This window comes from Rhinolophus ferrumequinum, chromosome 8, assembly GCF_004115265.2.
Source record: "Rhinolophus ferrumequinum isolate MPI-CBG mRhiFer1 chromosome 8, mRhiFer1_v1.p, whole genome shotgun sequence".
NCBI classification, from domain to species: domain Eukaryota; kingdom Metazoa; phylum Chordata; class Mammalia; order Chiroptera; family Rhinolophidae; genus Rhinolophus; species Rhinolophus ferrumequinum.
Genome location: NC_046291.1, coordinates 29,850,115 through 29,866,320, shown reverse-complemented (window position 1 = coordinate 29,866,320; position 16,206 = coordinate 29,850,115). Strand labels below are relative to the sequence as shown.

The window sequence follows — 16,206 nt, the reverse complement described above, 5'->3', positions numbered from 1 at the left end:
TTATTCAAATTAGCTAGTCCTAAACCGCTGACTCTGCCCTGCATTGTCTTGCTCAAGGAAAGTTCAGTGAAGGCTTTGGCCTAGGCTCTCCCCTTGCTTCTGTCTTCTGCTTCCTGACCACCTGGATACTTCCCCTATGGCCCTGTGTGAATGGTGTGTCTCATTTTCTCAGGAAATATTAGTAATAAATTCTTCTTTCGATGGCCTTAGTCTCTCCATGTCATCATTGAGTCATATCTCTATAAGTAAATCCCAGATACACTTTTAGAACACTACCCTACCCATCCCCTAATTTCTACTCCTCAGAAGCCAACTTTCAACCTTATTACGGGGTTTCCCCGGATTTTTTGTCATGAAATCATGTTTCTAAGTATGATAACATGCTTATATTATTGTTAGTTGATTTTTTTACTTTTAGATACTATCTATTGACTGCTTATTGTGCAAGAAAAATATGAGCTCTCAACACCCTCCCCTGACAATTTTCACATTTCTCTTTTCCTCATTCCTCAATATATTATATATTTTACTTTTTTGTTCGACCAATACTTAGTTGTTTACATTATTACGCATATGTAACTATTTTTCAGACTTTAACATTATAGTTATAATGATTATATTTCCTTTGCTGTATCATTTTTTAAATTTCCCTGGTGTGAATATGTGTCTATTTTTTTTTGTTTGCTTGTGCAATTTTCTATGTAATCATGAATAAGTCATTCCCAAACTTCTGAGTTCCATTAAAATTCTCTTAATATTCTTAAACTAATAGTTTCTATTAAAATAAATATAGGAAAAAGACTTTGATTATGTTAATGAAGATAAGCACACTGTTAATTTATATTATTTTCCAGTATTAATTTCAAGTTTTATTTAAATGGACATATATCCATAAAATTCTCAAAAATTTGGCAATGAAGCTTAGGAAAACTCTTTGCAAAGTTAAATGAATAGCATGGATTACCTTTAGCATAACTATGTCTTTTTTTTAAACCTATGCTTAAAGAAGTTTCTTCAATATTCAACATTTAAGCAAAATGAAGTTTTTAAAAAATAAAAATATGGAGCATAGAGGAAATTTTTAGGATTTCAATTAAATTCAACCAGTGTAACAAAATTATTGGGAAACAACTGGACTAATCAATGAATCCTTCAGCTACATGAAATAGTGTTGCTCATTTTAAAGAAAACTCTTAGATACATTTAATATTCTAAGAAGCTTAACTATAAACAAAAGCAAATTCTCAGCATAGCAAGCTCTGGTGTGAGAGGCACCAGAAGTTCAGTCTGAAGTCAGACTGATTTATTCCCAGCTCCATCATTTACTAGTTTTCATGACATTATGAAAATTCTTTAAATCTTACAGTACCGGTTTCCTCATCTGCAAAATAAGGCTCCTAATAAGAGTATACATATATATACATATATATATATGTATATATATTCTTATTAGGAGGTAATTATATATGTGTGTATATATATGGCACATATATATGTATATATGTATGTATATACATATACGTATGTATATACATACGTATATGTATGTATACATATACATATGTATATACTTATATATGTATGCCATTTATATGTGTGTGTTTGTGTATGTGTGTGTGTATATATATATATATATATATATATGGCAGTTTATAAAGACTAAGTTAATCCATGCAAAAATACTTGGAGAGATTTTATATAAGAAAGGAGAGAGGAACAGGAGGAGGTAAGAAAAAAGAAAGTGTGTGCTATAGACTAAACATCTGTGTCCACTCAAAATTCATAAGTTGAAGCCTAAATCCCCAATGTGATAATATTTGTAGGTGGGGTGTTGGGGGGGGTAATTAGATCGTGAGGGTGGAGCCCTCATGAATTGGATTAGTGCCCTTATAAGAAGAGACAGTAAAAAGATGATCTCTCTTTGTTCTCTTCCATATCACTATATAACGAGAAGATGGCCATTGGCAAACCAAGAATTAGGATCTCACCAGACAAAAAATCTGCCAGCACCTTGATCTTGAACTTCCCACTTTCAAGAAAGGTAAGAATTAAGTGTTTTTTAAGCCACCCAGTCTATAGTAATTTGTTATAGCAGCCGGAATCAACTGCAATAGGGTAGGAGAGGGTAGATGGGAGAGGAAGTACAAGCCAGAGAAAAATGCATGTGTGATAAACAGAATCACAGACAGTAAGATTTTAGGGAAGAAGACCACTAAGATTATGCAATTTACAGTAAGCTGTTTATTAAAAAAAAAAAAATACAAATATAGCCCATAATATATAAAGACTACTATAAAATATCAAATAAAAAGGAACTGCTTGATTCTTTCTTATCCCCCCAAAAGATATAATGTAGAATATTTGAAACTATAAAGATGAATTCTTATATCTAGAAGAGAACTTTAACATTACCTGTACAGAAAAATATTTCACTTCATCAAACTTAATTACAGTATTCTTGTCATTATAGCTATATAGTTTGTTTTTGGATAGCAAACTACGCATCTTTGTATATTTCACAATGTTGTTTATAGAAATGCGAATGAATAAATTATTGTAATGGTACAAACTGACTGAAAATACATAGATATTTAGGAAGCAAATTTTGTTGTAATTGAAAAATAACACAATATAAAATTAATCCATTAAACAATATAGGCCAAACCTAAGAATCAATCAAATAGATAAAGAAGGTAATTGAACAGCATAGTAAATAATAAAAAAGTCCTTTAAAATAGTATTTTTGCCCATCAATGGTAGATACAATATAAGGAGGAAAAGGATGATTCTTCCTTAGATCACTTCTCGTATTTTTACCCTCACATTTCCACTGTAATTCCTTTGCAAATTTTTCTTTGTTTTTTTAAGGTGATTAAACATTTACAATATAGAGCTAAAATTTTTTTCTAAGCATAATTGTATAAAAATTCAAAAAATACATCGTTTGAGAGTAATTTATTTTTTATTTTAAGACAAAATTTAAAGCAGCATTCTACTCTAATTCCCTTCATTATATACTTCATTTATACTATACTGGTCTGTTTTTATCTTTCATAGCACTCCATGCACTAAAACAATTTTGTTTTTATGATTTAACTAATTACCTTAAAAAATCTCTTTATATACAATTCTCATTACTTCACTTACATAAAAAAGAAACACTAAGTCTTCATAATGACACTGAGTTTATGCCATGATCAATCTATCAATAGGAATTCAGCTTAAAGGCACCAAGGTAAATAAATCCCTTAAACAACGTTTAAGAGAAGCAATTACTTAGAAATAAAATAGTATTACTTAGAAATTAATTAGTAATATATCTTCCAAGAAGATATTTATTTTTCCTTTAAGTTATATGGTGACTAAGGTCAATTACCTCTGGCTGAAAACCTTTTGTCACTCTCTTATCAAAAAGTAGAATTTATTTTCCTCTGCTCTGGAATCTGGCCTGGCCCTGTGACTACTTTAATATGCAACAGACATGACCAGGGCTAGGATTAGGATAGGTTGAGAAGGGCACTAGCTAGGGTGCAACATTTAAAATAAAACCACAAACTTTAGTAATGAAGATAAACATTTTAATGTAATATTTTTTAAACCAAAATTAATGCAGAAAGAAATGAAGACAAGACCAGGCCCTGGGACTACATGGAAAGGGGAAGGTCCAACCATTTCAGCATCCCAGCTGAGTCCATTCTTCCACGCAGCCTCACTAAGCACTAGATGTATAAATGAGCCATTTCAGATATTCCAGCCCTTTTGAACTGCCAGCTGGCTGCAGCCTCAGCTGTGATGACATGAAGCAGAAGTACCACCTTCCGTGTTTCCCTGAAATAAGACTTAGCCGGACCATCAGCTTTAATCCGTCTTTTGGAGCAAAAACTAATGTAAGACTGGGTCTTATTTTAATATAAGACCCGGTCTTTATAATATAATATAATATAATATAATATAATATAACATAACACAATATAAGACCGGGTCTTATTTTAATATAATATAAGACCCGGTCTTATATTAATTTTTGCTCCAAAAGACGCAGTAGAGCTGATGGTCCGGCTAGGTCTTTTTTCGGGGAAACACAGTAGTGAATGCGCAGATAGTGATTGATAATAAAATAGTTAATGTTTTAAGCCATTAAGTCTTAGAGTGTCCTGTAATGCAGTAATATGTAAGTGAAACAATGATATATGATCATAGCATAGTTCTTAAATCAAAAGAAAGGATACTCTTAGGTGTAAAACGTCTGCATTTCTTTACATGAATAGCCAGGCAGCCAACCTATAACAATCAAAATAAAAACAAAGCAAATGAATTTTTGAAAGTTACCTTTTCTCCTATTTTACTCTACACTAAACTATATTTTTTAAAAAGCTCCACTTTGTTAGTCTTTCTCATTAGAAATATTGCTTCCATTAGAAATACCTGGTTATTAAAAACACCAGAAAACAGAAATGCAGAAGAAAAATAAGCATTTGTTTAAAATAAACCTAAAATGAACAAGAAAACAAAGCAATACCATGGTTCATTACCAACTTAAATCACTCTTTGAATCATTTTTATTTTATATTAGGTGAGAATTGGTAAAATGTAGCATCATGCATATAATAATAAGAAATATGCATTGCTTCAGATAAGCTTTTTTATCCAGTATCCTAAAACCACTTCATTCAACAATCACTCACTGACTATAATGTGCCAAGAGCTGTGAAATATTCGTTTTCTCTTATACAAAGTGTTTTTAAATGTTAAAGAAAATTGTATTTTGTGTTTAACCATAAAATTAAATACAAAATGAATCAGGAACACTTGAATACTAATATGCAGTATTAGCCAAATATATTTAGCCATTATTGGTTTTAAAAAAATGAGTAAAAACAACAGCAATATTATATTAAACATTGTGAAACAAAATAAATGGCCTAATAGTGTTTTTAAGTGTAATATAAGTGATTTTAAAGATTTGGTTTTAGAACAACACAGAAAAAGGTGTTGGCATTCAATATTAACTAAAACACTACTATATCTGAATGATGAAATCCTAAAGAAGAAAATATTGTGGTCTACTTCTTAAGGAAATATAGGCATGAAATGTTATGTTAAAGGAAAGGTTCTAAGTTTTCAAATTCAAAGGAAGGGTGATGCACATTACATAATCTAGGCAGGGTTTTAAATAGTATTGCCATAGGTGATTCCATGAATCATTGTTTATTTCTTAAAATTTGGTTGTACATTGGAGAGTAAAAGGAAGAATAGCTATAATTTTGTATTGTATAATTCTATACATTAACATTCTGTCATAAATCATTGCCTGCCTGCCAAGTATCTCAATATGAAGCCATGGGCAATACCCTAACTTTCCTTATGTTTCACTAGCTTTTTATATTTTTACATAATAGATCCATATAATATAGAAATGAAAATACATTTCTATTCAAGGATAGGAAAAGATTTAACAGTCAAAAATAATGACCACAGGTTGCAGAGAACAAATATTCCCACAGATTCTGAAACCCAATACCTTCGCCCCAAACACTCTCAAACATGTATTTAAAACAGGTAAGCAACCAGAAAGCTGTTCACAAAAGCCCAATTTTAAGACACAGCTTTTTCACTTTTTCTGAAAATGGAATGTGACCATTAGAAACAGAAGTAGTGGGTTGTGTTGTAGTTATCAGTGTCTACACATGCACAAACTTTGTCAAATATCTCAGAATAAATCACAGAACTTTCAAAGAGAAAGTGATGTGGCTAAATCACGCATTGGAAGGAGCTATCAGTCACAAGCTGTCAATCACAATCACAATATCTCTGTGGAAAACGTCCAGTTGACTTTTAACAGAAGCTTTTTCATGTCTAGCAACATGTAATTCAGATAAGGAAAACACAAACTATGAAATTAGGAAGTGTGAGTGAAATCAAAATTTTCGAAATTTTATTCTAAAGAAATGTAGAAGTCATATTCTAGAGTATGAATTATGGAAATTAGTATGTCAACATAATGACATGCATAATAGCTTAGAGCCAAAAGTGATTTCAAAGAATCTTTTCTAAGTTTAGATTTGGAGAGTGAGGACTTATACTCCAACTTTGACTATAATATAGGAAAGAAAGTTTTATATAATTATATAAATACTAAATGCACTAAATGCAATTATATAAACACTAAATTCATTTTCAATAAATAAGAAATGCATACCATGGTCATTTTGTTTAAATGCATACCATGGTCATTTTCTCCCAAAAAGGTGGTGTTAAATTCATTATATATTTTTTAATCAAGAAAATATATTAGTGTATGATAGAAGCTAGAGAAGAGAAACTCTTATTTCATACCTATTAACTATTCTAATAGTGTTCATAAAATAAAGATAACTATAAAAGAATACCAAAATATGAGTTGTAAATGTGCATACATACTCATGTCCTATACTCTATAGCACTCAAAGAAAAACCAGATTTTCCTCATTCTCAGCCTAGATATCAAATCCTACCTGTGTGTTTGTATGTATGTGTATAATTAATGAGTGTGTTTGCTTTTGTTCTAGGGTTTACTATTTTTTGGATATGAGGGAGAGGTGTGGGGTCAATTTTCAAACTGTAGCTCAAAGCTTCCTAAATCTGAGAATAAATATAATCATCGTAAGGGCTCAATAAAAATACTGATTTCTAGGCCTCATTCTCAGATTCTAAGTTAGCAGATCATAGATGGGGCCCAAGAATCAATGTTTTTAGAAAGTATTCTAGGTGATTCTGATGTAAGTTGAGTTTGGGAATCCCTAGCATAGAAAACACAGGGTGGTTTTTTTCCTGTGAATCAGGGTGTTTTCCATAATTTCATTGATCACTAGAATGCTTTTCTGACTCATAAATATGAAAATTCATGAATATGTTATCAGCGTACCATTTTCTGTACATACTTTTTGATTACCAAATAATAAACATTGACTAGTCTTCATATGAAATACAAAATAACTTGTATAGATTTACTGAGGATTAGTCATACATACCACACCCCCAAATGGCACCAATTTTGGTGTCTCATGTGTTACTTCTAGTTCTTTACTTTCAGATCCTTTAAGAGTTCTTCTCAGCATCTACAATGTAAATAAATTAAGACTTTAGAAGGCAAAGAAGAACATAACTAGATAAAAGATTAATTCAATTCAATTTTATGAGTATCTAGTAAGTATGCTAGGAAGTGGGATATTAGCATGACTAGAAAACATCCCTACCCTTGATATGTTTATCAATAAGTTAGCAGAGAAACAAAATGTACACAGTTAAACATGAAATCAAGAGAATCATGAGAAGAGAGACGTGCACAGTAACGTGAACAATGACCTCACCTTGCTAACTAAAAATAACCATTATTACCACATTCCAATCTTAATTTGATGTAGACTAGGTTCTGTATCCAACAAATGGTAGTAATCCTACTTGCAAATTATCCCAATATTTCTTCAGTTTTCAGCCACTGAAGAAATTGGAACGTAGTCCTTTGCAATAATAGGTACAATGGAATGAAGCAATGAATGGACAGTTTGGAGGTTTTAGATGTGTCATTCCTCCAGAGTAACTTCATTAACTGATAGTTTTGGGTTGGCATTTAACTTTGTTGTTAAGGGCTCTCTGGTCACTACACATGATAGTCAGCCTTTAACATTTGTAAGACATTTTAATATAGATTTTTTTATAACTTTTTTTTATTAGTTTCAGGTCCACAAAACAATGTAATAGACATTTATCATTTATATCCCTCACACAGTGACAACTCCCCTCCCCCCATCCACTACCCCTCTGACATCGCACACAGCCGTTACATTTCCACTGCCTCTATTCCTAATGCTGTACTCCGCTTCTCGTAACTATTTATATATATATATTTAAATATGTATATATATATATAAACTTGTAGTTGACATTCATTATTGTTCAGCTTCAGTTTCAGGTGCACAGTGCAGTGATCAGGCATCTACATCTTCCCTGAGGTGGTCTCCCTAATGAGATAAGTGTCCATCGGATACCCTACAAAATCTTTACAACATTATTGATTACATTCCCCAAATTGACTTTCGTAACCTCGTGACAATCTTGTGGTTACTGACTGTGCTTTCTAATCCCCTCACCTTCCCCCTTATCCCCACCCCCCTCCCATTTAGCAACCCTCAGTTTTTCCTCTATATCTCTGAGACTGTTTCAGGTTAGTTCATTCATTTATTCTTTTCTTTAGATTCCACATATAAGTGAGATCATATGGTATTTGTCTTTCTCTATCTGCCTTTTAATATAGATTTTAAAAGTAAAGTAAGGAGAGAAGGAGGGGAAGGGAAGGGAATGGAGGAGAGAGATGAGGGGAACAGGGAAAAACTGCCTATTAAAAATATCTAAGTTTAAAAAGAGAAATACTTGTATCCCTTACCTTTGTTAAACTTGAATTAATATGGCCTTATGTACAAGCATTAATTTCCCAGTAATCTTTGTTGTTATGTGCCTTTCAAGAATCACTTGTTCTATTTTTAAAGTATGTAATAAATAATATTTAGTTATGTTGAAGTTTTTGTTTTAAAGTATATAATACTTTGGTTGTATTAAAAAATTTGTTTTATACATCATGGATGATTTTGTTATTGTTACATCTGACTGGTTTATTATGCTTTATACATGCATGGCTTAATTTGTAGTTTAAGATAACTGAGTGACAATTATTGTATTGTCACAAAAATATCAAACTGTGGTACATTATATGTGTATTTAATGTGGAACCTCATGCTTTCTAATATTTTGATAATCTCATTATGGAAGTTTACTTTGAATGTGCATCTTATTATTTTTGAATGTGCATTTTAATAAATATAAAATAGTTGGGGGAAAAACTCCTTTAGAGTTTTTAGGCTCAATTTATCCTTAACAAACTGGCAAAAATATTACTTCCCCCCTCATTTTACTACCTTTTTACTTTTCCTTCCTTATCTGAACAAAGCTCTCTTCAGTGACAGCAACAGGAACAAAACAATTCTTTGCTAAAATTCTATTAGAACCTTGAACAAAAGTTCTAAAATTGAGTCCATAAGGCCTTCTGTCACCACCTAGAATTTTTCCTAAACCTGCAAAGAATTTTGATTTCAGTTAATTCCACTCTGCCTTTCATCTCTGTCACTTTTGGTCCCTAGGCACTTCTATTAAAAAGTCTGTACCTTCACTCACATCGTTCTGCACTTCTTCCCCAAAGACCTTTTTGACCCACTCTCCTCCATTCCACACTTTTCTTTGAAAACCCACTAGCCTACATACTTACCTTTTCCTAGGCTATCCCTACTTCCTAGCCCTAATGGAAACCTCACTATGCTAACATTTAATTAGCATTTACAGCCATATGCCTGGCATTGTGCTGTCTCCAGTTGTAAGTGTTTCTGTTCTCCAGAAGTTCAGTCTGGTGCTGAAGACAGAAAAGTGGAAAAACAATGCCAGTTTCACTAATAGAAAAACAATTACCAAGAGAATTTTGTCTGTACTCTTTCTTTGCCCAACTCAGATTTTCTACATGGGAAAAGGAGTAATTTATCTGATTGGTCAGATCTTACCATTCATTGAACAAGCTACACATACGTGGAATTATTTACTCTAGACAAGATTTGTTTGAATGCTCTTTTTCCCTGCCCAAATTCAGGAGCAATGACTTCGTTTTATCCTCAGTGGTTTTCTGTCCCCATGAAAGAATGATACTCACAGGGAATAGCCCCTGGAGCAGCAGAAGAAAAATATTAGAACTTCACAATTTCTTCAACAAATAAAACAAGCACATATAGCTGACTGTCAGCAATAGACGAACATTCTGAGGAAAAGGGTGAGTTTCATGCTCAGAGGGGTTCATATCAGTGCCCTCATGCTTTCAAGGTATTGAGTTTACTAGTTAAGTGGATTAGCCACTTACATGACCTTAAGTAGTAGTAGAACATTTAGTCTGCTTTACAAACAGATGAGGACTCATCATAAAAAATAGCATGGCGAAGCATTTTCAAAAGTTGGAAAACATAAAAATGTATCATACATTTGGCTTTTACAAAAGGCAAATGTTCCAAATTTGCTAACATTGTCTGTGATGGCAAATGGCTGTTAGTAGTATGTAAACTAGCAAATATTTTTAAAATATATATTTCTTAATCTGTCCTTTCAGAGTAAGGTGGCGACACTTTAATGAGTGTGACAACAACTGTCTCATTCAAATAAACTCATGTTAAGCTGCGAAAATTTTGAAAACTACTGGAAATACTTCCATCTAATGTTATTTTATGTGTGTGTACATGTGTTATCATCACCCTAGAAGCTCAGGAACTTAGAAACAATTTTATTTGTTTAAAAATCTCAGAAGGAAGAGTTTCGGCAGGTGAGGAGACCATTTTTCCTTTTAGATATATATATATATATAAATGCAATGCCTTCCAATTAGTTTGCTAGAACTAATTAATAAAGAAGATGCCATTTTACAGATAAAATCTGAACTAAAAAGTTTGCATAACAGAACAGAAATGAGTACTATGATTTTCTAGGCACAATCAAGATGCACCTCTTCCATTTTGGAATTTCAAACCTTTGAAGGTATCTTTTTCAAGTATTAAAAACAAATACTGAAATAAATGTGCCTTAGAACTAGACCTTTAAATCACTACAAAGTGATTTAAATCAGAACAAAGTATTAAATCAAGCTTTTCAAAAATAGTGATGCTTATGAGTTTTGTACCACTAATAAATAAAATGGAATTCAAAATCATTTTTAGAAACACTGCTTATTATTTTTAATTTTTTGTATATTGTAGAATTTATGTACAGAGGGTGCCAAAAAAATGTATACACATTTTAAGAAAGGAAAATACTGTATTAAAATTGTAATACTCAACATATACCAATAACAAAAGATGACTATAAATCATGTGTATACATTTTTGGGGCACCCCCAGTAATATATTGCAGTACATTTATGTAATGTATAAATAAATATACAAACATGGGTGATAGATGCTCGTGTATTTTTGCTGACAAGATTGTGCAATGAAAGAAATTTGGAGATTACTGTTATAGAGTCACATCTAAATGCCTATAATTATGTCTCGCTTTCTTAAATCTGCCTTTCTGAAGACTTCAATCTGCCAGTTCCCATGCATATGCCCACCTCGGCACAGTCTGCTTAAAATGGGGGAGGTACACCATCTCCATTTGATAGAGCCACTGCCTTCAATTTAAGATGGAGGTAGGGGTTGCCCAATAGTGTTCAGTTTAGACTCATTACCAAAAAGACTTGGGTAAAGCTGAGACTTAGTTCCTCATTTGATTGTCCACATTTTTGCAAATACTAATGGTCACAACGTTGGAGCAAAAGACGTGCAAGAGGTAAAATTCCAGTACTGAGCCCCATTCAGGATGCCTAAGAGCTATCTCAGAAACACAGGGAAAATAAGGGGGGTGGGGAGAGAGTGTTAGAGAAGGAGGTGATGATACTTCAAGTGGGTATGAAGAAGTGAAAAATTAAGAACTAGAGGGAGAGGAGCCTGGACAGAATAAGTGTAAAAGCCTGAAGAAGCAAGGCAGTTTATATTATATTATTGTATGTCATATTTATAGAATATATAGAAATACATTTAAGTATGTATACTAACATGTAAATAAGCATACCCATATATACTTACATATAAATATTATTACATCATGCTATATTTGTATAATATATACTGGGGGTGTCAAAAAATTGTATACAAGTGGACACTTTGGTCAGTGTTGCTCAAACAGTAGTTCGCTGTAATCAGAAATGTCTGGACGCTGATGGTAACCACTTTGAGCACCTCTTGTAATTGCAAAAGTCAAATGTGACTTATTCATTACAGCATTATTGATGGTACCAAAGACATGGAAACAACTGAAGTGTCCTTCAGTAGATGACTGGATAAAGAAGATATAGTACATACATACAATGGAATACTACTCAGCCATAAGTAAAGATAAAATACTGCCATTTGCGACAATATGAATGGATCTTGAGAGTATCATGCTAAGTGGAAATAAGTCTAATGGAAAAAGTCAAGAACCATTTGATTTCAGTCACATGTGGGATATAAAACTGAAAGCAACAAAGGAAAAAGACAAACAAACAAAAACTCATAGACAAAGACAACAGTATGGAGGAAAAGGGGATAGGGGAAAGTAAAAAAGGGTAAAGGAGGTCAAATATCTGGTGACAGAAGGAGATTTGACTTTGGGTAGTGAACAAACAATGCAGTATACAGAAGATGTATTACAGAATCATACACTTGAAACCTATATAATTTTATTAACCAATGTCACCCCAATAAATTTAATAGAATTTTTTAAAAAGGATGATAAGGGGATACTATTGTATTAGCTCCTGCAGCTGCTGTAACAAATTATCACAACCTTGGTGGCTTAAACAACAAAAATTTATTCTTTCACAGTTCCACAAGCCAGAACTCTGGAATTAGTACCACTGGGTCAAAAACTCAAGGAATTTAGCAGGGCAATACTCCTTCTATAGGCTGTAGAGAAAAATCCATTCTTGCGTCTTCCGGTTCCTGGTGACTACCAGCATTCCTTGGCTTGTGGTCACATCACTCTATTATCTGCCTTTGTGATCACATTGCCTTCTTTTGTGTGTCCAAATCTCCCTCTACCTCTCTTATATAAGGACATTTGTGATTACGCGTAGGGCCCACTCAGATAGTCCAAGATAATATCCCCATCTCAAAATCCTAAACTTCATTGTACCTGCAAAGTTTATTGCCACATAAGGTAACTACTACAACTATAAACAATTTCATGCTAACAAATTAGACAATTTATATGAAACAAAAAAATTCCTAGAAAGACCCAAATTACCAAAACTGACTCAAAAAGAAATAAAATATCTGAAAACACCTATAACAAGTAAAAAAAAAAAAATTTGAACTAGTAATTAAAACTCTTCCTAAAAAGAAAACCCCAAACCCAGATTGTTTCACTGGTGAATTCTACCAAAGATTTAAAGAATAATAGTAACAACCTTTCACAAACTGTTTCAGGAAAAAAAAGAAAAGGAAGGGAAAGGAATACCTCCCAAGTTATTCTATGAGGTCAATATTACAGTAATACCAAAGCTAGATAGATATCACAAGATGAGAAAACAACAGGCCAATATCTCTCATGAATGCAGAGGCAAAATCCTCAACAAAATATTAGTAAAATAAATCTAGTGATATATAAAAAGGACCTTATACCATACCAAAGGGGAAATTTCCCATCTGAAACTCAATTAATGTAATAAACCATATTCATAAATATGAGCAATAAAGGACAAAACTCACATGATCATTTCAAGAGATGCAGAAAGTGTATTTGACAAAATCCAAAATGCAATCTTAATAAAAACTATGAACAAACTAAAAATAGGAATGAATTTCCTTACTATCACACTCAAGAAAGACTGAATGTTTTCCCCCTAAGATTGGTAAAAGCAAGAGTATTCACTCTCGCCACTTTTAGTCAACACTGTACTGTAGGCTCTATCCAGTGCACTCAGACAAGAAAAAAATTAATAAAAAGTATCCACATCTGAAAGGAAGACGTAAAACTGTCTTTATTTGCAGATAACACAATCCTGTATATAGAAACCACAAAGAAACACACACACACACACACACACACACACACACACACACACACTACTAGAACTAGTAAACGAGTTCAGTGAGGTATCAGGATACAAGAACAAAATACAAAAACCAATTGTATTTCTGTATAATAGCAATGAACAATCTGGAAATAAAGAAAATAATTATATCTGAAATAGCATCAAAATAATAAAATACTTAGGAATAAATTTAACAGAAGAAATATTAAGACTTATACACTGAAAACTACAAAACATTCTTGAGTGAAAGTAAAGATCTAAATGAATGGAAAACACTGCATATTCATGGATGGAAAGATTCAATACTGTTACGCTATTATTTCCAAACTGATTTACATAGTCGACAAAATACACAAACCACTAGCTAACTTAATTAAGAAAACAGGATAAAACACAAATAAAAAATGACAAGATAAAAATAACCAATTGAAACAGACAAAATTTTAAAAAATCATACAAGACTAATTTGCAGACCTGTAAATATATTTAAAAACCTAAATGAAATGTACAATTTCCTAAGAAAATACAATTTAACAAAATTGGCCCGGTTGGTGGTAAACAGCTTAAACAGACCAATTTCCTTTTAAAGAGAGAGAGAGAGAGAGAGAGAGAGAGAGAGAGAGAGAGAGAGAGAGAGAGAGAGAGACAGCAAGGAACTACCGCCACAAAAAAGTACCAGGGCCAGGTGGTTTCACAGGGAATTCCACCAAACCTTCAACAACCAGATAACCCATGACTCCATAAAGTATTCCAGAGTACTGAATATTAAAGAAAACTTTCTTATTCTTTTTATGAAGCAAGTATAGCATTTATACTTAAACCCATAATTAAAATTATAAATGAGTATCACTTATAAATATTGATACAAAAATACTAGATAAAATAATGACAAAAAGAATTCAGCGTCAAATTAAAAAACTAATATGAAATAACCAGTGGAGTAATTCCAGAATGCAAGTTGGTTCAATATTAGAAACTTCATTAATATAATACACCACCACATCAGTAGATCTAAGGAGAAAAATTATATGATTATCTCCATACATGTTTAAATGGCCTCTGACAAAATTCAACAGCCTTTCCTGATTTAAACACTCAAGAAAATAGGAATTAAGCCAGTCTTGAAATCAGTATTCATTTGGTGGGGAAACACTTTTTACTAAGATCAGGAACAAGGCAAGGTTGCCTACTATCTCCACCACTACTCAATATGTTTCTGGTGGCATTAGTCAAAGCAATTAGATAAGAGAAATCAACTAAAACCAAGAAAATTGGAAAAAAAGAAGTAAAACTATCTCTATTTGAAGGTGATTTGATAGTATATGTAAAACCCCAGACAATTAATAACAACACTAACTCAAATGTTTAAAAAATTCTCTCAGGAAGCAGGATATGAAATTAACACGCAGAAATCAATTGCCTTAATATATATAAATAATAACTAGAGCTTATAGAATAGAAAAGTCCCCATGTTAGAAATAATCTTGACACGAAGTTGCAAAACTCCTAAGAGGAAAACTTGAAATCACTTCTGAAAGACACAAAAGTAGATTTGAATAAATGAAAAGACATCTCTTGTTCTTGGATAGGACAGATAAACATCATAAAGATGTCAGTTCTACCTAATTTGCCAATTTAATGCAATCCTTATTTAAAAAATCTTCTTTACTGAAATAAAATAATAAAGTGTTTAAAAAAGGAAGAATACTCACTGAAGACACGACAAGGTGGTGGTGGGGGACCAGCCCTATTAGACAATAAAACATACTATAAGTCTTTAAAGTAAAGTAGTATGGTGCCGATATATGAATTGATAAATAGACCAGTGAAAGAGAATAGAAAGTCCAGGAAAAAAAAAAAGACAAATACATACAGTAACTTAGTATAAAGATAGGGCAAATCATTAGGGCAAAGATGGATTTTTAAAAATAAATGGTGTTAGGACATCTATCTGGAAAAAGACAAAAATTAAATCCATACCTCATACCATACCATCCAAATAAATCAAGGGATGACATACAAGTACTAGAAGGTAACATAGGTAAATTCCTTTATGACCTAGGTGTACGTAAACAGTTTTTACAATGCAAATTCAGATGCAATAAATGGTTGATAAACTTGACCTCACAAAATTAAGAACTTTTTAGCACCAAAACAGTCAAAAGATAGCTCTTGAAGTGTGAGAAAATATTTGTGACATATATCCCAGATGTATATCTAATATCCTTGAACAAATAAAGAACTTTTGAAAACATTGAGGAGGAAAAAGAATAAAAATCTGATAGGAAAATGACTCGAATGGACAACACACACACACACATTTTAATAGGGACTTTAAACGTACAAAAAGATTTGTTATGGCCTCATTTTATGCTTTTCTCCCTTTCAGTCACTATGTTCTGTGAACATTCCAAACTATCCCTCAGCAGAAACTTCACACTTGTTTTTATTTATTCCCTCTTTGCTCTCCCTACCCCCCAACTGTTTAAATGGTTAGCCTCTTCTCATTTTCAGGTTTTCACTTAAAAGCC

The 16,206-nt window shown here is 32.4% G+C and overlaps 1 protein-coding gene across 1 annotated transcript in view; it reads right to left on the bottom strand.

Annotated features, from left to right (window-relative positions):
• Positions 1–16,206, bottom strand: part of C2CD6 (C2 calcium dependent domain containing 6) — a 98,079-nt gene that overhangs the window by 78,836 nt on the left and 3,037 nt on the right. Inside the window, exons 2-4 of the mRNA XM_033111458.1 lie at positions 7,011–7,097; positions 4,230–4,281; positions 2,413–2,573 (exon numbers count right to left, since the gene is read on the bottom strand). Of these exons, the coding sequence (XP_032967349.1) occupies positions 2,413–2,573; positions 4,230–4,281; positions 7,011–7,097 (300 nt within the window). The remainder of the gene's footprint in view (positions 1–2,412; positions 2,574–4,229; positions 4,282–7,010; positions 7,098–16,206) is intronic.